At 42.8% G+C, this 23,179-nt stretch overlaps 1 protein-coding gene across 1 annotated transcript in view; it reads left to right on the top strand.

Annotated features, from left to right (window-relative positions):
* The window catches only part of eif2ak3 (eukaryotic translation initiation factor 2-alpha kinase 3), a 28,955-nt gene extending 6,127 nt beyond the window's left edge, over nt 1-22,828 (top strand). The window contains exons 2-18 of the mRNA XM_029493921.1: nt 4,159-4,288; nt 11,011-11,205; nt 11,395-11,534; nt 11,724-11,991; nt 12,083-12,248; nt 12,366-12,491; nt 12,682-12,804; nt 12,898-13,127; nt 13,609-13,721; nt 15,701-15,823; nt 16,359-16,508; nt 16,803-17,361; nt 17,679-17,852; nt 18,297-18,470; nt 18,594-18,695; nt 19,257-19,319; nt 19,928-22,828. Coding sequence (XP_029349781.1) covers nt 4,159-4,288; nt 11,011-11,205; nt 11,395-11,534; nt 11,724-11,991; nt 12,083-12,248; nt 12,366-12,491; nt 12,682-12,804; nt 12,898-13,127; nt 13,609-13,721; nt 15,701-15,823; nt 16,359-16,508; nt 16,803-17,361; nt 17,679-17,852; nt 18,297-18,470; nt 18,594-18,695; nt 19,257-19,319; nt 19,928-20,110 — 3,019 coding nt within the window. The 3' untranslated portion in view covers nt 20,111-22,828. The remainder of the gene's footprint in view (nt 1-4,158; nt 4,289-11,010; nt 11,206-11,394; nt 11,535-11,723; nt 11,992-12,082; nt 12,249-12,365; nt 12,492-12,681; nt 12,805-12,897; nt 13,128-13,608; nt 13,722-15,700; nt 15,824-16,358; nt 16,509-16,802; nt 17,362-17,678; nt 17,853-18,296; nt 18,471-18,593; nt 18,696-19,256; nt 19,320-19,927) is intronic.
* The last annotated feature ends 351 nt before the right edge of the window (nt 22,829-23,179 follow it).

Raw genomic sequence — 23,179 nt, 5'->3', positions numbered from 1 at the left:
AGTGACCCTGATGGGTGTGGGGTCGATTTTAACGCAAACTGCACATCATAAGTCTGTCAGTGTGATCCGCATCAGTCAGACTTTAACGGCTTTGACAAAGACATTAAAAAGACCACTTGTTTAATTAACAGGTTCAGGGGACAGTTATATAAACCTTCAAGTTAAATTAAGTGGTTCAGTACTGGAGTTAAAGGCTTACTCACAGTCACCAGGGTGACGCCCTACAGGTCGAATTTTGACATTTAATCTGGTCTAATGTGTTTATTTATATAAGGCGTCGTCAGGCATGAAGAAGTCTGGCTGTATGGCTGTATGCTGTGTGGTGCTAACTGTCCAGTCCTTAGAATATCCTGCCTAGAAGTATGATGTTTCCACAGCTGACCATATTAAAGAGTATTGAAATATATTAATACTAGTTTTCACAAAGCTGTGATAAAAAGCATAATTTCTGGGCAAATCATACTTAATAAGACACTTAAAACCTTCCCCACTTTGTGTCATTTGAGTGGCCTTGTCCCTCAATATGTGCCGAGTTTGTGGGAATGCACTTGACTCTTTTTTCCCTCTGCAGCTGGCGGTACTGGGTGCGGCTGGCTCAGAGCTGCATCCATAACTTTCTCCCCACGTGCTCCCCATGCTCTCATATTTTTGTTCTGCCTCTCGGTGGCTGCGCAGAAGGCTGAGTGGCAGCTGCGCGGCAGCAGAACTCCGCACTACAGCATGCATCCAGACTGCTCGCTGTTGCATGGTTACAGGCAGCTCTGCCCCTCCATTGGCTCAGAGTCTGCAGAGCTGCCCACACATTGGCTGAGCGGGGAGAAAAACACCGCTTCCATTGGCTGCTGGGAACTGGCAGGTCGTTGCCTATTGGTCCAGCTCGGCAGCTCCCGCTCCTTGGAGACTCGGCCTGTGTAAACATCCTGGTTGTTTCTTTCAATGGATAGTGTTTACCAGCAGCTTGGTTTTTGCCAGTGTGTGCAGACTGAGGCTGGGAGTCTCTGAGGAACAGGGAGTCTGGTGAGAGAAAGGCTAATTGGCTCCCTGCTCCTCCATACGCATTGTGATTGAAGACGCGTTCGGCGCTATTATGACACTTTGACAGCATTACAGGCGAGGACGATAACAACCGTCCTATCTTTCTTTCTCTTCACTCTGTTCCAACATCTTCTTTAACTCGTCCGCCGCCTGCATCTGTCACAGTCGGCGGCAGCAGCCCCACAGGCTACATGTTCTCCCTTTGGTGACGAGCAGAGCGGCGGTGTCTCGCGGCTCAGACATGGAAAATAAATTGCCTCGAGTTCTAAATGATACAGAGTTGGGCTGCTTGTTTTGTTTGAGTTGTTTTTACTGTTTGATTTAGCACAGTTTTTCTAGCCGCTCATTTACTCCATTACCATCCCGATACCTATGTAGTACCACCCCCACCCCCTCTCCTCTTCCCCTCCTTATCCTTTATCTGGAGTACAAAGAGTCCACAAAAGCCTTTGATCTCCCCCCTCAGAATGAAATTCCTCTATCTCCTGCTCGCTCTCTTTCCATCTCTGAAGTTGAACTTCATGCTCTCAGTGACTTCTTCCTCTCTTCTACATTCACAGCATGACTTGGAGGGGGCGGGGCCGGCCGAGTGAAGGCCGCCAGAGCTTCCACCCTCTCAGAGAGCTGCCTGCTTAGCAACAACCAATCAGCCCAATATTTTTGGCAGGGTCTGGCAGCCAATGGAGGCGATGAGAGCGGGCTTTAGTGCTCTGTTTTTATTGGTGGCTGAGAGGAAAAACAATGTTTTTCTTAGCACTCTACACTTCAGTGCTAGTGGCGAGGCTGATAATGCTAAGAGCAGATTTGGGGAGATAATCTTGGCTTTGATGGGGCTGAAAGACATGGCTCATTACTGTTAAGTGATCCTATTTGCATTTTTATGCAAACTTCCATCTCCACTTGAGCTGGAACAGCTAACTGGTCCAAATCAGGAAGTGTAACTTGTGGTGGAAATCAAGTGAATAACTGATAAACTTCGATTCTTCATGCTAATTTACTTTCCCAAACTTCCCATGAAAGTGTCCATGGCTGTGGTGGAAATAGAGAGAAAGCTTCCTGTAATTGATTTGACACCACCTGAAACGATCCATTTCCTAGTTTTCCTAAGGCTGAAACATCCTTGAACACGCTCCTTCCCCTTCACGACTGAATTGTGTTCGATAGGTGAAATCAATAGGGGATTACAGCAATCAGGAGCAATTCACCCACTCAGTCTAAATGATGGATAATGCAGTTGATGCTAATATTAAATACATCCTCTTAGTCGACAGCTGTCACCGTGGCCATAACTACAGATGACAGATGATGCTGAGGCCACGTTTTCTTTATAGTATGAGCTTGGAAAGCGAACAAGTGTAACACTTTCTCTCCCCTCCCCAACTACTGTCTACTTGCCCGCAAGGGAGGCAGTTAAAGCCCCATATGCCCCAGTGGCCAATGGAGGCAAGCTGCCTGTGTCCCAGCTGTGTTGGACGTGAGGCAGTGGGTGCTCAGCAGACCCTCGCTGGTTAAATAAGGCTAAAAGCCTCATTGACAGCATCTCCCTGAGACAGATACAGATCAATAGCCAGGAGGTGGCCCCCGCCAGCGCTTAGGACATGATTGACAGGCAATGCGGCAGAAGCCCTTAAAGTGAGGGAAAGGGTTGGGCCGGTTCGTCTCAATTCATTCAAGTCAAAAGCACAGTTTTTAGCCCAGAATTACATCATGAAAGAGGGAAAAATGTTAACACACTTGCTGTGTGGGCACATAAAGGAGTAAAACTCATTTAGGGAATTCGTACTTAAGTCCTGGTGGGGGAACAAACCTAATGTTTAAGAAAGGCTTACAAAAATAAAAATCCATCACTGCAACAATTCCTTAATGTTTTCTCAGGAGTAAAGCGTGCTGGTGCTGTGAGAAATCCATAGACCATACATCATCTGAGGGGAAACACTGTCACCCCCCTGCATCTTATTTTTAGCTGCTCTCTCCGCCTCGTTCGGCAATGCCTCTGAATTAAATATTTGGAAAATGTGGCCATTTTGCTATGTAAAAAAAAATAAAAAATACTGTATTAAAAAAATTCTTTCTTTCTGCCAGCTTTTGTAGAATCTGAGAAAATTAGTCGCCAGTGATGGCAAAACAACTTTCTTCATAGCCAGCAGGTCTTAGACAGGGGTTTCTGCTGAGTTTTCAAACACACTCCAAAAGTGAAACTATACAAATCTCTTGAAGTGTTTGGTCATTTTTTTCTTTCTCTGAGCCATCAGCCTGGAAAGTCGAGGCAGTGTTTGTGAATACAAATTCACCACCAGTGTTGGTGACTGCAGGAGAAATCCAAAACTAATCGGAAACAACACTGATTGAATCCTGCGACTTTGAGTCAAAGGACTTTCTTTGTCAACACATAAAGCATTCATTTGAGGTTTTACACGTAAACCAGCCTAATTTTATGGTAGTAATAACAGCTTCAAGCCTGAGAAAAGTAACCGTGTCAAATCCCCATGTGTACTCTTAACGTGTCTCATATAATCTGTTTCAGGGCATTATGAGTGTGCGCCATGGCAGAGTCTTATGTCTTAGTGAAAAACAATAAAGTTCACGTTTATAAAATGAAGAAATCCTTGCTGAAATAAAATCCACCTCATCTTACTTGATTATGATCTGTGTGTCCCACAGAACAAGTCTGCCTGTCAATTATAGACTCGGATAGAAGTAATGTTGAATTTTGAGCAGGTATAACATTGTGACGTGTCATGTGGTTTTAATAATCCTTACGTCTGGTCTCATGTTTAACCAACATGCCACCCAAACAGGCTGACAGGGTGGGGTTAGTCATGGCACAGGTGAGCAGGTGTGCTGTTGGCTGCAGTTGAAGGTCACCCTGATTGTTGAACGAACGCAGGCGACATCTGCACCACCACAGATTCTGTCCTTTATTGTCTCATCTGTGATGGCATTAGACCGAACCCCCACCGGGAAGATTAAAATTAAAGGACACCACCACTTCAAATTATCATACTTTATTTATTTTAATTATTTATTTAATTTACTGAAAAAATTCAGTACGAAGATTTCCATTAATTGTCTTCGAATCCTCATTTGCAGAGTGTGTTGATATTTTTTGTCTTTTACGCGCAGGTCTCTTGTAATCATCAGTACCCTGGATGGACGGATCTCTGCTCTGGATCCTCACAACCAGGGCAGGAAGCAGTGGGATCTAGATGTGGGCTCAGGGTGCCTCGTGTCCTCCAGCCTCAGCAAACCAGAGGTAGACCAGCACCTGTCTTTCCTTTGTATTTCAATTCAGTTAAACAGCCATGCATCCAGAGGAATGTGAGATCAGCTGATATTTGGATCCATAAAGGCTCTAGTCTGTGTATAAAATCAAATAACTAGTGTCAAAATCACCCTCGGTTTTCTTTTCTTCATGTAACCTCTTTGAAGCACAAGGGTCAACCACATCCAATTAAACAAGCTTAACTGTCCAGCTGACTTCATATCTTCCAGTAGATGAAAAAGTCAATGTCTTTATATGTCTTTCTCTTTGTTGGGAGTGAAACCAATAACTGAAGTGGCTGTACTTTGAACAGTCAACCAAGGATTGCTGTTGTTTACATTCATTTCATGTACACACATCCCAGACATACTGTATACCCCCGCATAAATCTGAGAGTAGCTGTATTGCCAGGAGGATTAGCCTCTTTGTTGACTGTAGTGGTTTATACATACAAGCACAGCAAGACCCCCGTCTGTACATGTATACAGAAGCTTAAACCGCCCACACCGACATGCTGAAAGTGAAGTGTAGCCCAGAGCGAGACCAGAGTGCTGCTCTCCGAAATGCATACGAGAGACACGTTCATGGTTCACTTTGATGTGGACTCGCTCTGGATGAGAGTTTAGCCTCAGGGAGAAAGCCTCTGAAAATTAACAAGGGTCTAGGAGACTGCTGAGTTCAGTTCAGTGTTGGACTGCTGGCCCTGGTACAGGATGTAATGAACTCTTTGCCCCCATCCCATAGCTACATATGCGCTTTATTCGAGTTTTGATTAATACAACAATGAATGGAGTTTTTGACAAATGGGATTTTTTCCCAGAAATATGCTTGCCTCGTGGTTGTGATGTGTTTTTTGTTTTTCCCACAGAAATAGATTGATTGACTTGACTCAGTTGGTGGTGGGCAGCGCAGATAAAGAGCCAGCCCACACTGTTTAATTGACAGCTCAAAAGCAATGAAGGCAGAGAAAAGAGGATTAAAAATGTGTATAAATGAAAGCGAAAACAAGCAGTTTAAGTTGATCCAAACATGGCAAGTTTTCTGGTTATTCACTACAGAAGAATTCCATTCAAGTATTTAACAACTCATTAGTGGCTGAAGTGCTTCTCAAGTGTCTTGCCATTCAGCCCGAGACGTCTGTGGGTTTTCAGCCGAGTTTATCCACCACAAGGAGGAGGGAACTAATCACAGAGCTCAGCGGCTGTGACCTGGGGTTAGGAAAAAAAAAAAAAAAAAAAAAAAAAAGCCTTCAAACTTGTTCTGCATATTGGCAGATAGTTGAGAACTGCTGAGTCTTTAGTAAAGCAGATTTCATGATCCTTTTTCTTTGCTAGGTCCTCTGAGGTTAAAAAGTGGAGAACCCCTTAAGGTTCCTTGAAGCACTAAACAGAAGAGACTGAGAACGGTATATCTTCTGAATTGTCTGCATCAGGATGTAGATTTAACCTTGAATATAAAGTTTCAGTCCACTATACCAAATTTACCCACCTTCAGTCTAAGAATGAGGGTTTTTTTTATGTTTTTCTCTGATAAATTTTTGCCCCATTATCATTTTGTTATTTGTTTTAGTTAGATTTTTGAAAAACCAACTGCTATAATCACTTTTGGAAATCTAATTGTATTAGCTCATGAAAGTTCACACATCATCTAGAGTAATTTTTTTATCACCTTATTGTAATTCTCTTGAATGTTTGAGTCCAACATCTGAGACAAAAGGAAGCAATTTATTTTTCTTTTAAAACCAACTTAAATGTTTTGCCAAAATTTATATTAAAATGAAGAAGCACTTGGAATCATCTTCGTTTTGTTGGAACAGATATTGTCTGTAAAATGAAATGACGTGAAAGTATCGTATGGAATAGATAAATGTGCTGGATTATAGAATCAAAGTGTTTCTGTTTTAGTTCTCTCCACAGCTGTTCTCATCTTAATATCTCTGTTGAGTGTGTTGACTTCATATTTTTGTCAAGAAAATCCTCGACATGCACATGTAGGATCCTCCTGTCATCCTCTGATGTGTTCATGTTGTGACAGAGGATGCTGACTCTGTTTGTGTGTGTGTGTTTTCACCTGTTGGCTTTCATTTGCCTGACAGAGTGAAACGAGGAGAGATGCCTGTCAGCTCTGAACTCAGTGACTCGCTGTGACGTCATTTGTTATGCTCCCTGGAGTGTGTGTGTGTGTGTGTGTGTGTGTTTATTATGCTCTGCTACTTTATGTAAGTTTAAATCCAGCCTTACCCCCTCTGCCCCCAGTAACCTGGGATGCCTGGCTGCTGTATGTGGGCGTTTTTTCTGTGTATATGTATGTGTGTTTTGGTAGGTTAACAAGAGGCGGGTGGCTTCGGGGGGGGTTACTGTCTCCTATCACCACTACTACTACCCCTACAACGCCTCCCGAGCGCTTAGCAACAGTTTCATTGGTGCTTGTCGGGTCCCTGAGACACCAGTCTGCTCGGTGATTAGAGGCTAGGAGGGTCTGCCGCCATGCCATTGGCTGGCCTTGACATGCTGGGGAGGAAGCAGCCAGTCACCTGCTGCATCCTGCAAGTGTACGTGCCTTTTGTGTGTGTGTGTGTGTGTGTGTGTGTGTGTGTGAAATGAGGGACAGCAGAGCCACAAACAGCATTGTCTGCAGAAAAAGAAGCCATCATTTCAAGAAGCCAGCAGTTGGGGGGTATTTGAAAGGGGGTGAATGGTGTGTGTGTGGGGTGAGGGGTTAGATGGAGGAAGTCAGTGCCAACATAGAATGAGTCATGCTGGGGTGGGGGGGTTTAAAGGGATGAAAATGGAGGGGCTGATTAGTGAGGTGAGGTAATGCCTCAAACCAGAGATGATGTCATCACATAATAGACAATACACACATGCTCACGCTACAATACACACACCCGCATACCTCTGCTGGCATGCAGCGTGAATGAATGAGAAATTGATTGATCACTACAGAATGACTAACCATTGATCGCCCCAAAGTGACTAATGTGACAGGCAATAACTCCTCCAGCCTGGGGAAGGAAATGAAAAAGGCTAGATGTGCAATTTTTTTATTTATTTAATTACTTATTTTTTGGGCAGAAAGTCAACCTGTCTTTCTTCTGCTCTGATTTGCTCTAGATTGCCTTTTGTTTTGTTCTGTTCAAACCTCTCTCTCTCTGTCTGTCACCCTTAAATGGAGCAGCAGCCTTGTGGGCCAACAGTGGCACATTAGCAGTGGGTGAGACCTGACTCTGTTTGACAAGATCGCTGGAGCGTCTGCATCAACACACAAACACACAACACACACTCCTGCAACTGTCCGATCCTTACTTACCCGCTCCCTTTGAACCCAACCCAGCCCCACACCCCCCATTAGGTTTCCTCAGGGTACAATCCAATGACATGATTATCAACAGAAAATAATCATGTGCTGCAGCTCATCTGGCTGACTCCATTATCATTTTATTTAAAATTCATTCTAAAACAATGACTTTAAAACAGAAATGTTAAAGGGCTAATAACAATAAAGGGCTAATCTAATAATGAGCAGGTTGTAAAGTGAGAAAACAAAATGTATTAACCTACAATCGGACGTCACACAGAGATCTTGATGCTCTGGGGCAGAGCAGTAATGTTGGATAAGGGATATGTGCACATTCAAAACAACAGAGTAGGGGAAGTCATGAATGAGTCTGATTTATAGCATATAAAATATTCATAAGTCTAGGAACACAAGGAGAAGAAAACATTTGTGCTGAGTAGTCTATTTTTTAATCATTTAAAATATTTTTTTAAATGATCGTCTCTCTTGAATTATTTATTTTACTATTCGACACAAATGTGATTCTTTGTTATTGAGTATTTCTTTTTGCCTTTGTTTTCTGAGATATAAAAAAAGGGGAAGAAAGTCAACTAGATGCTTTAAAAAAAATCCAGAAACCCGGCTAACCAAAGACAATTTGCCTGTGGGGGTGGGCTGCTGATCATATATTCATACACACTTCATCAAAGGATGCTTTTAATTTGCTTTGATTACGGTTTTTCATATAATCCACAAAGGCATGCCCCATATATAAAGAAATTGATTCATTCCAATTAGAAGAAGAGGAGGAATTTTAAGGAAGCATATTTCTTAGCTACAGCTAACAGAAGAACTTAATGAACTTAATCACATGAACTCTGTTAAGATTTAAGTGGTAAATCTTCCCAGCAGATGTTTGGTACATCAGGCGTAGTAAGGAAGTGATACGATGTACTTTACATAATACTCGGGTCCGTTGCCAAAAGTCATAAAATAGGTTTGATTGGAATGAATTTTCTCTCATCTAAACCTCATTGGAAACAGAGAGATTAGCTTTAGATTTATGTTCATGCAGCCTGAATGAAATAAAATGAAGTCCATTCACGATATTCAGCATATGTAACTAGATCAAAGTATGTCTGAGGTTACCTGCAATAAATAAATCCAAAGTTTCCTCATTTATTCAGTTATTTCCACTTCTTCTTATTTTTATTCTAAATATGGAGTTCAGTCAGTAGGGCTTTGTTTTTAAGGTAGCTTCCACCAGCTTTAGCTCTGAAGAACAGCCTGAACTTGTCTCAACTGTTTTAATCGCTAAACTTTTGAGTCTTCATTGATGACTTTCACTGAAAGACTGCTTTATGATATCAAGAGCTGTCAAAATATGCCAATTTGAAATATGCCACATGGCACCAAACCCTCTACGGACTCACTGAGACTTCCCTGTACTGAGATGTAATGATTGTTAAGGTCTCTTGAAACAGAAAAGGAGTTAATAATTCACTAGACACCTCGACCAGATTATTAAGGAGCTGTGATGGTGATGAAGAGAAGATAGAGAAATAAGTAGAGGGAGTTTGAATAGTTTTGCCTGCAGGGCAGCCCACGGTTTTATCTTAAATCTGTAGCAAAGATCAAACTTTTTGTCCAATGGGAACCTCACAGTTGTCATCTTGGAGAGTTTTATGGTTTAAATAAGCAGCAAAACTAACATTCCTTAGCCTGTCCGGTAACGTAAAACCAGCGGCGTTGGTGTTGCCATTTATGCATTTCCAAGAACAAGAACCTCTGCATAAAAGCTACAACTGAACTGAACTGAGCCTAAAAGTTCACTTCAGTGATATTTTTCCTTAATGCTTGCTGATATAAAGTTTTGTATGACATAAATGTTGAAAGTCAGTGCTGAGATCAGTAGAGTAGAACCATGTCTGTATCCATGCTAGCACCCAAGGGCAAGATGAACAAGAAAAGCAGCGTGGAGATCCAGGCTAGCCGGCGGTGGATTAAAGCGTCAGAATCAGGATGAGTCATCCACATAGAAGTTCTGCCGTAAAGCTCTTTGCATCTCCTCGTCTTTGCCAGCATGGTGTGATGAGATGGTCAAATAGCTATCCCCTCCTCCTTTCACTTTCTAAATTTATTCTGGTTTTGTCTCCAAGCTGCCACCCACCCCCTCCCTCTGAAAAGATGACATCACCTCTGCTCCTGGCCATGCTCTCTAGTGAACCAGTGTACCATGCAGTGCTCTCTCCTGGCATTTTTTAAATCCATCCCCGAAGCCACTAAACTTACCTTTTTAGACTCTGATAGGATTTCCAAAACAGGGTGACAGACGGGTCATGGGTTCAGCCTCAGCACCACATGATGGATTTTGGGAGCATTGATCAATCCCTAATTGGTGATTTTAACTGCTGTTCATCTCAGTAAACAGTTGGGATGTCTGAGTCGTGAGTCACTCTTGTCAACAAACAAATATTTGATATTTGATGACAGTCCTTATACAGTGATGACTGAAGCGTGTGAAGAAAACAATCGGTCTTACCCCGCCCCCCCCGGTGAGTTAACCCTATGGAGGTTAAATCAGGATTAGGCTCAGGTTTTTTCAATGATGTCATCCTCACTGCTCCCCTACTGTGAGCACCTAACAGCACAGATACACACATTATGCACGGTTGCACACTTCTATAAAGATCCAGGTTAATTACTTAGGCTCTTAGTTGTGTAATGGTCCCAGGCCTGTGGATTGAGTCCAAGTGTGCGGGGGCTAACGTTGCTGCTGCTGTGGGTGTAAGTGTGTCGTCCAGCGTTGTCTGTGTGGGCAAGTATCTTTGTGTTCAAGCTATTGTCTGTCTGAGCTGAAAAGGACTTTTCAAACTGTACAAGATATTCCAGGAGGGCCACTGTCTGTTGAAAGCTATTGCATCAGACAGAAATGATAAAACTCACTTATTAAAGGTCCACTGGTAAAAAATTGTCCTGATGTCACTGTTGCAGAGTGTTGCATTCATGTTTGGGCAAAGTTTATTCAACATTCTCGTTGTTCAAACATTTTGAATTTAGTCAGGGATTCAGACTACACACCTGGGTTGCCATCATCGGTATTCCAACTCTTGACCCACTAGGTTTCAAACATAAGCCAACACTAATGGACCACAGGAAACTGGTAAACAAAGCAAAAAGGTTAACGTAACATTGCATAAGAAATGACCACATTCACAGTTTTGTTGTGTTTTTCATATTTTTTCCACCACGCTGAAAAATGGACTTTGTCCAACTGATTCAATAATGAACTTTGGTCTAGCAGAAGGAAAAGAGGGGAAACATAACATTTGATAAACGGAAAGCTATATTTCTCAACTAATCCAATGGCAGCTTGTGATATTTTGATAGTGAAGAAATGAAAGGCAAAAAAAAAAACAGCGCTCTCATCTCTGCAGGTGTTTGGTAATAAGATGGTCATCCCCTCACTGGACGGTGCCTTGTTCCAGTGGAACCGGGACAGAGAGAGTATGGAGGCAGTGCCTTTCAGCGTGGAGTCCTTGCTGGAGTCGTCCTACCGTATCGGGGAGGACACCATCCTGGTTGGGGGCAAATCCCTGACTACCTATGGCCTGGGGGCCTACAGCGGCAAGGTCAGTGGAATCATTTCAATTAGGATACGATAGTCTGTTAATGAATGGAGTTTTATTTTCCCTCTGTTCCACTAAGAGACCAAATCAAATTAATCATACCAATTAGTTTTGAAAGAAGTCAACAAAACATCAGCATATCCTAATTATACAAACACACAAAAAAGCCCCTTTTGTAATTTTCCCCCTCAGCTTCGGTACATCTGCTCTGCGGTGGGCTGCAGCCACTGGGGGGATAATAATAATAATGAGGTGGAGTCTGAAGACGTCCTCTTGCTGCAGAGGACTCAGAAAACTGTGCGAGCCCTCAGGCCTCGATCAGGGATGGAGAAGTGAGTTTTATTCAATCAGTCGCTCATTTTATTGTCACCTGAGTCATGAAGTAGCTTCTGTTTCATTGCATTTGGAGTCACAGTAGTTTAAATGCACGCAGTAATAAATATGCTCTTAATTTTTTTAATGAGTTAGAAAGCTACAGCTGAAGTGGTTTGCTCATGAGTGTGTTGTCTCTTTGTTACAAGATGGAACTTCAGCGTTGGAAACTTTGAGCTGAAGCTTGTTCCCGATGTGGAGCCTGGAATGAACTTCCTGGAGGGAGAAGTGGCAAACAGTGATCCACGGAGGGAGGGCCAGCGGGTCATCATTGAGGAGCCCAAAGAGAGGGAGCAGGATGAGAGCCAGCCAAATCAGAGCCAGAATCTGGACGTCGTCATCAAGGTGTCAGTTCCGGACTGGAAGGTCATGGCCTTCAGCACCAAGCCTGAGGGACAGCTGGTCTGGGAGCGTCAGGTGAGAATTACTTTTTGCTTGAACTTCACAGCCCTCTTTCTGGAGAGCAAAGATATTCACAAACTCTTTCTGTGTCTCCTGTGTTTTGTAGTTCTGCACGCCCATAGCCTCAGCCTGGCTGGTGGGAGGTGGTAAAGTCACCCCAATCAGCCTGTTTGATGACACTGCCTACAGCAACCAGTCGGAAATGGATGAAGAGGATGATGATGATGATCCGGAAAAGGCCAGATCAGCTGCAGAGTCTAGCGTGTACTTAGGTGATTTTACAAACACTGAAAGTTTGTCGGTCATCATCCCACTGTGACCATTTTCCCGACAGACTTTCTACAGCTGTATTTGGTGTACCATTAAATGTTGTGCTCTTATTTTCTCAGGGATGTTCCAGGGACAGCTCTACCTCCAGTCCTCAGTGAGGATTGCTGAGAAGTTCCCATCCAAAGCTATTGGATCAGAGAAGAATATCATTCCACTGCCGACTGTGAAATGGAAGCCTCTAATCCGTAAGTCCACCAAACCTCAGTGATTAGGTGCTGTGTCTAATCACCGAAGGGCCAGAGTGTCTCATCCGGACCCGTCTCCCTGATTCCTCTATATTCCCCCGGAATTTATGGCTGCTCTGAAATTGTTATTCCACATTCATCTGTCTTTTGGCTGAGATCAAAGAACTTACTCATTGTGCTCTTGACACAGATTCCCCGTCTCGGACACCAGCTCTGGTCGGTTCTGATGAATTGGACAAATGTCTGAATAATGACAAGTTCTCTCATGATGAGTACAGTAATGGAGCCCTGTCCATCCTTCAGTACCCATATGGTAGGAAGCTTGTTCTGGATCTGGGCTGTAAAAAATAAATGAACAAGTGAGAGGGAAACTCTACTGACTGATATGTTTGTTTCGTTGTTGTAGACAATGGCTACTTCTTCCCATACAGCAAGCGTTACCGGGAGAAACGTGACAGCACCACCAGCCTGATAAAGGGAAATGCGGTGGGGCCAGACAGCCGCAGGAGGAAAGACCCCGTCCTGCTGCTGCCCTGGTGGAAGGAGATCCTCGGCACCATCATCTTCTGCATCGCTGCAACCACTTACATCGTCCGCAAGTTCTTCCACCCCCCAGCCCCTGTCGCCTATGTGAGGGTAAGACCAGAGACAACCTGTAGCATCACAACTTTACTGACCATGACATTACAATAGAGAGATAAACACACACCGTATGATTGGTACCTTCATTTTATTTTGAAAAGAAAGAAAGAAAGAAATATGAGGCATGATTACTATTCAAAATAGTTTAATTGTTAGTAATTTTAACATTCTTGGGTTTAATTTGAGTGCACAAGAAAAAAAGTTCATTAGAGTGAGAGCCCTTTTAAATCATATTTCAAAGAATGACACAAAATAGTTGATTCTTCTTTTGAAGTTTATTTAATAAACTCAACTTTATTTTCATTGGAATGTCTAGTCTGATAGGTTGTACTACCCTGTTCTACCCTTTGTCTGTTTCCTATGAGTGACCTTGTTCATGTGTGTCTCAGACAAAAAGGTTAAGCTTGTTTTTCTTCTCAGTTTCATGTATAATTTCCTCAAAGTGTCTTTGCTCTCCTCCCTCTGTCCCTCCAAGCAACGGAAAGAGTCGGAGACACAGTGCCAGACAGACAGCAAGTTTGACCTTGAGGTTGTTGAATCCAAAGAACCGGTTGCCACGGAGACCCGTTCCTGCGAATATGTGTCCAGGTACATCATCAACACGCTGTGACACTGAGGCAGAACATGCTTCATGTGAAATTATTTTGTCATGACTCAGTGGAAGTTGTCATAACACCAACCCTTATCCTCACGCTCGCTCACAATCCAACAGGAGTCTCACTCTTTTAAGGTGTAGCTACAGATTCAGCACTGTTACCATGGTGACCACTGGTCTTCCAGTCTGCCTTGATAGGACAAGACAAGAGACTGGAGATAGGAGCCACGGTAGTGCATGATTGGATAACTCAGCTGTTCCATCAAATGAAAATGACCTTGTCACCCACAGACCCCACCCCGCCCAGAAGCATCTGCCACAGGGTCGTAGTGTCACTTTACATCTCCGTCAGCACATTGTCCGAAGTTCTTCTCTTATTTTGGACAGCCAGATTATGATCAGTGGATATAATGTTTGGTCTGCACTCACCCTGTGTAGTCTGATGAATAAACGCTACATGTTTACACATTCAGATCCTAAACAGGGATCTGATTTGCTGCTGCTTCTACTTTTCCTTCGGGTGTCATTGCTGCACCGTCTCTTCTTTGATCCACCCTAAAATGACAAACAACTCCCCCCCCTCCATTCCTTTACTTTAAAGCTGCTGCAATCCCTGCAAATTGCTTTTGCCGAAGAACTTTCTTTAAATAAAACCGGTGGCTGTTGCAGCAGCTGTTGCAGACATGACTCAGGATCATTAGGAGGGAGATATAGATGAGGGATGTGCCCACACATTTCCTAATAAGATCGCCTTCAATCCCCTCAGGGGCCAGAGCAGGGATGCTTTGACAGGGTGTAGAAAACAGTGAATGGAGGCAGAGTTTTGTGTTGTCTGTCTCAAGTCAGCTCAGAATAATGAAGCGCTCCCTAATGATGGCTTCTAGAGTCACACACACTGGAAAAGATGTGATGTTCCTGACAGGTGTGGTGTGATTGAAATGCGGTTAATTGAAGCACTCTGTCTACTAGAAACATTAAAGTGTACAAGAAATAATTCCATGATTTAACTTAAAAAAAAAAAAGGCTTGAAAAAATGAAAATGCTTTTACTGTCTTCACGACACAATTTGTCTTTTAACTTTGAAGTAGAGTTTGCTTTAGTGACAGCTGAAAATTTTTCTGACAGCACATTATTAATATGAATTAATGATTAATGTTCAGCTTTAACTTGGTTTCCTGCCAACTCAGCACCCACAGCCTTGACAGCAATTTGAGTGGCTTTGTAAGATGATAAAAAAGTTCATTTTAAACTAAGGAGAAATATTTTTAATTCAGTTTTTCAACTGAGATACAAAACAAAAACCAAAGACTGAGGTTTCAACCAATGACAGCCTGAAGTCTGTCCAAAAATCAGTTTTTATCACACAGAAAGTATTATAAATTACAATCAGCAAATACTCTTTTAGTAATTTCACTAATCAACTTTGCGTCTTGTGTCTTTGTGTTTTCTATTTCATGAAGGAATTTAAATTTCTGTATTTTTAAGACTCAGAATAGGTGATTTTGTCTCATTGGTTCCGTAGGACAGTCTTGTCAGAGTAGAAGTTGAGTTGTTTGCAGTGAGAGGCCGTCCTCTTGTGTCTGAGGGAAAATACCATGAGGAATTTACACATTCTTAATCTTTAATTTAATCGTTTGTCTCTTCTGTTACTCAGCAGATCACTTTGAAGTTGAGTTTGATTCGTGACAGCTAATGTTAATGTGAATTAATGACTCATATTTAGCCTTAGTATGGTTGCCGTGCCAACTCAGCTCCCACCGCCATGACAGGGATTTGGCTGGTAGTAATTTTTGCTCTCATAATCACCTTTTTACCTCTTAATACACCTCCCCTACTACAGCGGATTATGATTCCTGGTCTTTGACATTGTCAGGGATGCTCCTAATAACGCATGTGTCACACAGCTCCTTTCTCCCTCTCAACACAGTGTGATTCTCTTTGCAGAATAACAAACCAAAGTGTTTCTCCCCAGGTATTTTACTGATTTCGAGCCGGTGCAGTGTCTCGGCCGCGGGGGGTTCGGTGTTGTGTTTGAAGCCCGCAACAAAGTGGACGACTGCAACTATGCCATCAAAAGAATCCGTCTGCCCAACAGGTAGTGCTTCTCGCTGGTCGCATCACAGACTTCCTGGCTGAAGGCGATTACCGCTTCATTTATCTCAGCTTGCTTTAAAACTTGTAAACTGTTATGTTATCTAAGCAGCAATTTGGTAGTCTAAACACAAACGGGCACTTCGAAACAAATTCTGGCCATGCAAATTTATGTCTGTTCTGACAAGCATGGAAATTCAGTGTTGAGCTGCAGTGGCTCTGTGTTTATTTTCATTTTGGCCTTGTTGTTGACTGGACCATCACACAATGCTTCATTAATGAATTTCATGCCCAGCACTTGTTAAGCCCATGGTGTATCAGAGCCAGACTCATCTCATGTCATTACGCTCTGTTGGTGTAATCCTGATATTCTTGTTTTTGTACATGAATTCATCCACAATTGATCGAGCAAGCCACTAGGAATAAAAAACAAACACGCATTTGATAAATCTTACTCAGAATTTCATAGAGGTGTGTGTCCCAAGAAATAAAGTGCTGACAACTAACGGCCAAAGTATTTTACGCTCTCAATCGTTCAGGGAGCTCGCTCGGGAGAAGGTGATGCGAGAGGTGAAGGCCCTGGCCAAGCTGGAACACCCTGGAATTATCCGCTATTTCAACGCCTGGCAGGAGAGCCCCCCGGAGGGCTGGCAGGAGGAGATGGACAAGAGGTGGCTGAAAGACGCCAGGTGAGCTGCTCAGCAGGTTAAACACAATACGTCAGCTTTCCTGCAGTGAAATGAAAGGGATAAAATTATGAAACAATCACATTTCTGACATTTATTCATAGATTTGACTCAGTTCACTCACTGAGTAAAACATGTTACAATGTCAGTAAAATGAATAATTAACCTTGAGAATTTTTTTAGGAGTTGATTCAAAGCCTGTTGTTTTTTGACAATTTTCTTCTATTTCTTTTGTTATTGTACATTTGCTCAGTTGGGTGGAATTGATTATTTTAAATATGCTGCATTTTCTCTCAGTACCACCGACTGGCCAGTGAGCGTCCTCGACCACATGGAGGCACTGTCAGTCAAAGTTCCAGTGTCCAGCAGCGTCTCTCCTGTCTCTGGTCCTGGGGGAGACGTTCTGGAGACCTCCACCGATCCACGAGCCTTGCTGTCCAGCAGTGCCGGTGGATCTGTAAGTTTCAGCGTAGACGACAGTGACCTGTCCTTCCACCCGCTCCTGGGCCACGACAGTCTGATGTCCGAGAGGGACAGCCAGGCGGACCCTGATGCCTCAGACACCCCCAACTCCTTCGAGCTGTGCCCCCCACGCGGCCCCAGCGACTGCACCTCTTCTTCTTTTGACATCGTGTTTGAGGACTCGGGCTGTGACCGAGACGCCGAGGCGGATACCGACTCGGCTTCTGGTGCAGCCAGTCCCGGCACGGCGACGGAGAAGAACAGCTCATCCTCTTCGCACACCAAGCAGCAGGAACCTGCCCCCACCTGTTCCTCTTTTCCCCCCCGACCAACCTCACTCAGCTTGGCTCTCCCCACAACTCCTCCAACCCAGCGAGTACAACCTTCTCCCAAGGTCAGTCAACATTAATTCACACAGTTGTTATCAAAGGAATCACAGAGTTGAACTTTTTCCAACAATCAGTGTAACAGCTGCAGACGTGGAGACATTTCTACATAACTGTTCATTATTTAACACTGATATCAGCCTTTTTAGCAGGAATGATGTCTGCCTTCTGGCCAGAGCTGCACACGTGTTGTTTTGAATTATTAAGTTATGCGTATTCTTCAGATGCCGCTATTTTCCCTGCCGTCCTCTTTTCTCAAACGACGACAGTGATATGTCAAAAACACATTGATACGAAGTCAAACTGTCTCTTTTCCTATCCCCAGGTGTACCTGTACATCCAGATGCAGCTCTGTCGGAAGGAGAACCTGAAGGACTGGATGGCTCAGCGCTGCCTTCCTGAGCAGAGGGAGCACAACCAGTGCCTGGACATCTTCCTCCAGATCGCAGAGGCTGTCGACTTCCTGCACAGCAAGGGGCTCATGCACAGGGACCTCAAGGTGAACATGCACCCGTCCACACAGTCCACCGTAATGCATCTGCCACTGAAGTGTTTAAAGTGAAATAAGAGAAGAGCAGTCTTGATGCTGCTGTTTTGACTCCACAGCTGCACTTTGAAACTATAAGTGCTGGATTTTTGCTAAATTTTTTGTGAATTTATTTTTTATTTTTTCATTTAAGTGAGAAGTTAAAAAGGTGGATGTGAAACACAAAAAGCTCTACAAACAAGTGCCTGCTGTTCCCACTGACTTGTATCCAGGTCTGCTCTAAAAGCACTTGTGAAACACTTTTCAGTTCTGGTTTGATCACTACATGGGTGATTTTCTTTTATGTTTGAAAAGTGGAAAACCAGGGGACAGAGTCAACAGATGAATGCATCAGTAAACCTTCACCTTTTTGATGTTTGAGACATCTTGCATAACATCGAACCGTTTGTCCGCCAGCCCTCCAACATCTTCTTCACCATGGACGACGTGGTGAAGGTGGGCGACTTCGGCCTGGTCACAGCCATGGACCAGGAGGAGGACGAAGACGAGCCGAGCGCCCTGACGCCAGCGCCCCTCCTGACCCGACACACGGGCCAGGTCGGCACCAAGCTCTACATGAGCCCAGAGCAGGTGAGACAGCATAAAACACAGATTTTAAAAAAAGAAGGCTACAATAATATTAGATTTTATATGATCATAAATCAGTCTGAGTTGGTGAAGTTGAGCTCCAGCCTTTCTTTTTTGTCCTGGCAGCTTTCTGGAAACTCTTACTCACATAAAGTGGACATCTACTCTCTGGGTCTGATTCTGTTTGAGCTGCTGTATCCCTTCAGGACCCAGATGGAGAGAGTGAGGGTGAGTCAGCAAACACACGGCCACATAATAATCTCCTAATTCTCCTTTTAAATCCTTCATTTAAATGCCAAAAGGTTTGGTGCAGTTCAGTGTATTACTGCAGAACTGTTGGACTGTTTTCCTTCTAACACAGTGAGTCTGAAGATACAGAAAAATCAAAGAGTCAATGAAGGAAAAAGGGCCTGATTATTCATTTGTTTATGTTTTGTCCAACCTGACATTTTAAAGTCAGAGGGTAGTAATCATCTAAATGTAAATCTAAATATCAAATTCAAATGATAAGCTGTAATTTTTGGCTTTGTTATTTTTTGTAAGATGAACAAGTTTGTTTGTTTTTTTTTTTTGTTGTTTTTTTGTTTTGTTTTTTTATTTCCTCTTGATTATTTTATTGTCTAAAAACTGGTTATTACAATTTGAATCATCATCACTGCCAGTTTAAGCAGATTTCCTTCAACCCTTTTGTGATGGAGGAGGATGTCTTTGTCTTACTAACAAAGGGTCTGATTAGCCGTTAGCACAGCTCCACTCACAGGTGTTTACATCTTCTCTTTCCCCCCTCAGACGCTGACAAAGGTGAGAGAGCTGAGCTTCCCAGAGGTCTTCTCCAAAAACAACGTTCAGGAGGTGAGTGGCCTGCTGCTGCCAGCTAGTGGCTGCAAACACAAACTACAGCACCACCAGGGAGAGAGGAGTTCTAGGAAATGTGGGACACATGCGGAGGTGGCAGAGTTCACTCTCACATTGTAGTCTGTCACAGATTTAAATGTCCAGTCATACACATAATCCAGCTGGTGAGTTAAACCCCACTGAGCTAATCCAATTAGGAGGCCTAGTCTGTTTATTTTTCATCCAAATTTAACTAAATAATATCATTTAACTGACTGATTTATTTGGATTCATTCGATTAAAGAACCAGAATGGATTTTTAACTAGAATCAAATTATTAATATGTTCAAATAGTTCGAACACTGCTGCGGTGTGGGTGGGGTTTACATTACCCTGTTTACCTGCTTACTTTGTAATGAGATTAGCACAATCCCAGCACATAATCTGTGATCTCTCTCCCTGCTACCCCAGTGTCCCTCCTTACCAGCTGTTCTACATTAGGCAGTCCTGTGTGTGTGTGTGTGTGTGTATATCTGTGGATTTATGTGTTTGTTTTTATGATTAGCTCTAGTTCTGCTGTAAATAATGAATTTTAACTGCAGCAGTATTCTGTTTTGTGTGTGCAGCTGAGCATGGTGCTCAGCATGTTGTCACGGAGTCCCAGTGAACGTCCTGAAGCAGCTGAGATCACAGGGACCCCCCTCTTCCAGGAGCTGGAGCTGCCCTGCCGGCTGGCTGTGAGGCAGCGCTCCCGCACCTACAGCGCCTCGTCCATGGGCCGTCCGTCACGCCAGAGCTCCAGTAACTGAAGAGCCTGTGACGCAATGTAGAACCCCTGTCCCCACTCTGTTGTTCCCCTGTCACCCAAGAGAAACACCTCAGCCCCTTGCCATCACACACTGCCTCAGACAGAATCTGTTTAAAAGTAGTATTCTGAATGTGGGAAGTTATCTCAGTGGTTTTGGAGCAGCAGTGAAAGTCTTACCATCGTTGGAGAACACACATGCCGTTACATATTCATACACCGTTCTGCTGCCCAAATTCCCAAATTTTAATCACGCTTAAAGGTGTGAATATTTAAAATAAAGAATATTTTAAAAGCGACAGCTGTTCTGTAAAGTTCACGACCAGACTTGGTTCAAGTGGTACATGCAAGTCAGTCTTAGTGTTTATTTTAAACAGCTCTTAGTACCAGATGACCAGCGTTTACTGCAGCCAGTCCATCACGGAACATCGTACCGAATTCATTTTGAAATATTCACTCGTGATCGTCTCATAAAACTGGCACTCTCCTACACTAACATGGCGAACATCACGTGATACTCTTGAGATGATTGACAGATCGAAGAGCTTTTGTAGATATGTTTTGATTCTGGTCTGGTCACAACACGCTGCTTGCTCTCAACATTCAGCCAGTGTTCACTCACTCACACTACACCTCAGGTATGAAAACCAAGAGGACACTCCAAAGGGGCCTTTGATGCTTGATCATCCTATCTACTAGTGACTAATATAAATCACTGGTATGAGCACTAACTGGTGTTCTGACACCCAATATGCCTGATTTGGGAGACCAAAAAAAAAAAAAAAAAAAGACCATCTTTTTTCCTATGTGTTTTTTTTTTTTTTTGTTTTGTTTTGTTTTGTTTTGTTTTTTTTAATGAGAGAAGGTGATGTATTGCGTAGAGAAGAGTTTATGAGTCCAGAAATGATTTGCCTTGAGGGAGGGGCCTGCAGCCCCCTCTGGATGAATGCCGAGCCTCAGGCTCATGTCTTTTTTGCGTGTATCTGATGGGAAAGAGGAGGGTGAGTGTGAGTTTGTTATCTTAAAGCCACTACTTGGACACAGTTTTTCTGTGTGTAAATTTACACAACAACCTGGAGGTGCTCAATCATTTTCCAAAACCTCCTCTTTGCTCTCTCTGTACAAACCTGTTTATATCTTTTTCGATGTTAATTCAGAAGATAAATTTGATCAATCCTGTACATATTGTAAGGCGCCATTGCTTGTAAATGGCTTTTTCATGACAGTTGTAAGATAGTGTGATATACTGTGTGAGCGGGAACGGAGGAGACGATCCCTGCCATTAACAGATAGCTGAATGTTCCGGAGTGACCTCCACAGACGGATGATGGTGGTCACCTCTTATAGCTGTTTGAAATTATTCTCAGTGTTTTCGCATATCTGGGGTACCAAATGGAGGGAGGGGGGGTCACCCTGCTTTGAGCACCAGAGGAGAACCTGCAGGACCAGAGTGCCATTTGAAAGTCAGTTAAGTGTACTTTTCTGTAACTGATGTCTCACCTCACATCTGATTATTATTATTATTATTATTATTTTGCAATGTTGTGCTCCTGTGCTCCAACCCCATCAGCTGGTGTTCCTGCTGAAGCACTCAGTACTGAGGTCTAAAGCTCTCCCAGGAATGCAGGAGAAATAGAATTTAGTGAAGAAGGTGATACTGCTGTGCCCCCCCCTTCTGCCCCAGGCTTGAGGGGACCTGGACCTGATAATGATCCTCATTGTTTTATGTACATAAGAAGTTTGGGAGAGTACATGACCTGTTAATAACCACACACACTCAAACTGCTAATTGTAATGTGCTTTCAATGATTGTACTTTTCTAAGGATCTTTTTCTCTTTTTTAATTTTAAATAAGGAAAGTTTTTTTTCAGGGGTTTTTTGATTACTGTAAAGTCTTTGACTGTGTCTGATACAAGTCAAACCGATGTTTGTTCATCTGTCTTCTCAGCCCACTGAAGATGATTCATTGTTGTAACGCTACCGATTCTTTCTTCTGTGTTTCCAAACACACTGTACTCCCACCGTGAAAAGCGAGGGAACAGGAGAGTTTAGGGAGGGAAAAATGTGAAACTGCATATTCAACATGTTTATGAAGGAGAGTGCGTGTTGTTGGCAATGTTACACCTTTTATACACTTTACTTTTGATATTTTAAAATAATTCTGGAATGAATTTGGGGTGAATTCCCTTTTTTGTTCTTTAATTAAATTCCTGTGTCATTTGTGATTATAAAGACTTTTTGCAACAGGAAAGAAGCAAAATTCAATCACCTACTGTAGTAAACAGCTTCTAAATCTATTAAGTGAAACTGAAAACAGCATTACTGACAATAGTGTATTATTACTGGGAGTTCCGAGACATTTTTTTCTTGTCACTTAATCCACAACAGGCCATTATACAGTAGGTTTTTCATGCTTTGTTGTTTTCCTTCCAGCTCTGCAGTTCAGGTTTTTGTTCCTGAGGATAGTTCAAGTGAAAAATCAAATCACTCTTCGTGATCTCTGATGCCTCTGTCTGGACATGTAGTTCTGTGTTCTTGTGCACAAACCCATTCTCCGTCCTTGGTGAATTGTAAATATGTTTATTTTGCTTTATTTATGTTTTGATGCCGTGATCAATCCTTTTGGGGTTGGTGTTATTATGAATGCGCTTCATGCAATGGAGCGCGTTGGAATATGATGACTTCTTACAAGTCTAAATTTAATAAACTGTTCTATACCGTTTGTACAGTTTTGTGTCTTTAGTGTCTCATCTGTGGGTGAGAGCTGGGCAGGTCAGTCAGGATATTTATCCCCTCAGCATCATTACACTTTCACTCCGTCTAGTGTTTATTTTACATGCCACACACAAATACACAGAACAGTCAGTCATGTCATTCTAAATATCAGCCACTGACACTACATAAATATGAAAATGGCTTCCAATAATACTGTTTCTGGAGAGAACAATATTTAACTGTAACAGGCTTTAAGATCAGCACTGAATGTAGAAGCAGACATATTATAAGGCCTTATAGGAAGAGTACAAACATATTTAATCATATTGACCATAACAACCATACCACCTTTACAATG

Source organism: Echeneis naucrates, chromosome 22, assembly GCF_900963305.1.
Source record: "Echeneis naucrates chromosome 22, fEcheNa1.1, whole genome shotgun sequence".
NCBI lineage: Eukaryota > Metazoa > Chordata > Actinopteri > Carangiformes > Echeneidae > Echeneis > Echeneis naucrates.
This window is presented reverse-complemented; position numbering and strand designations above follow the sequence as displayed.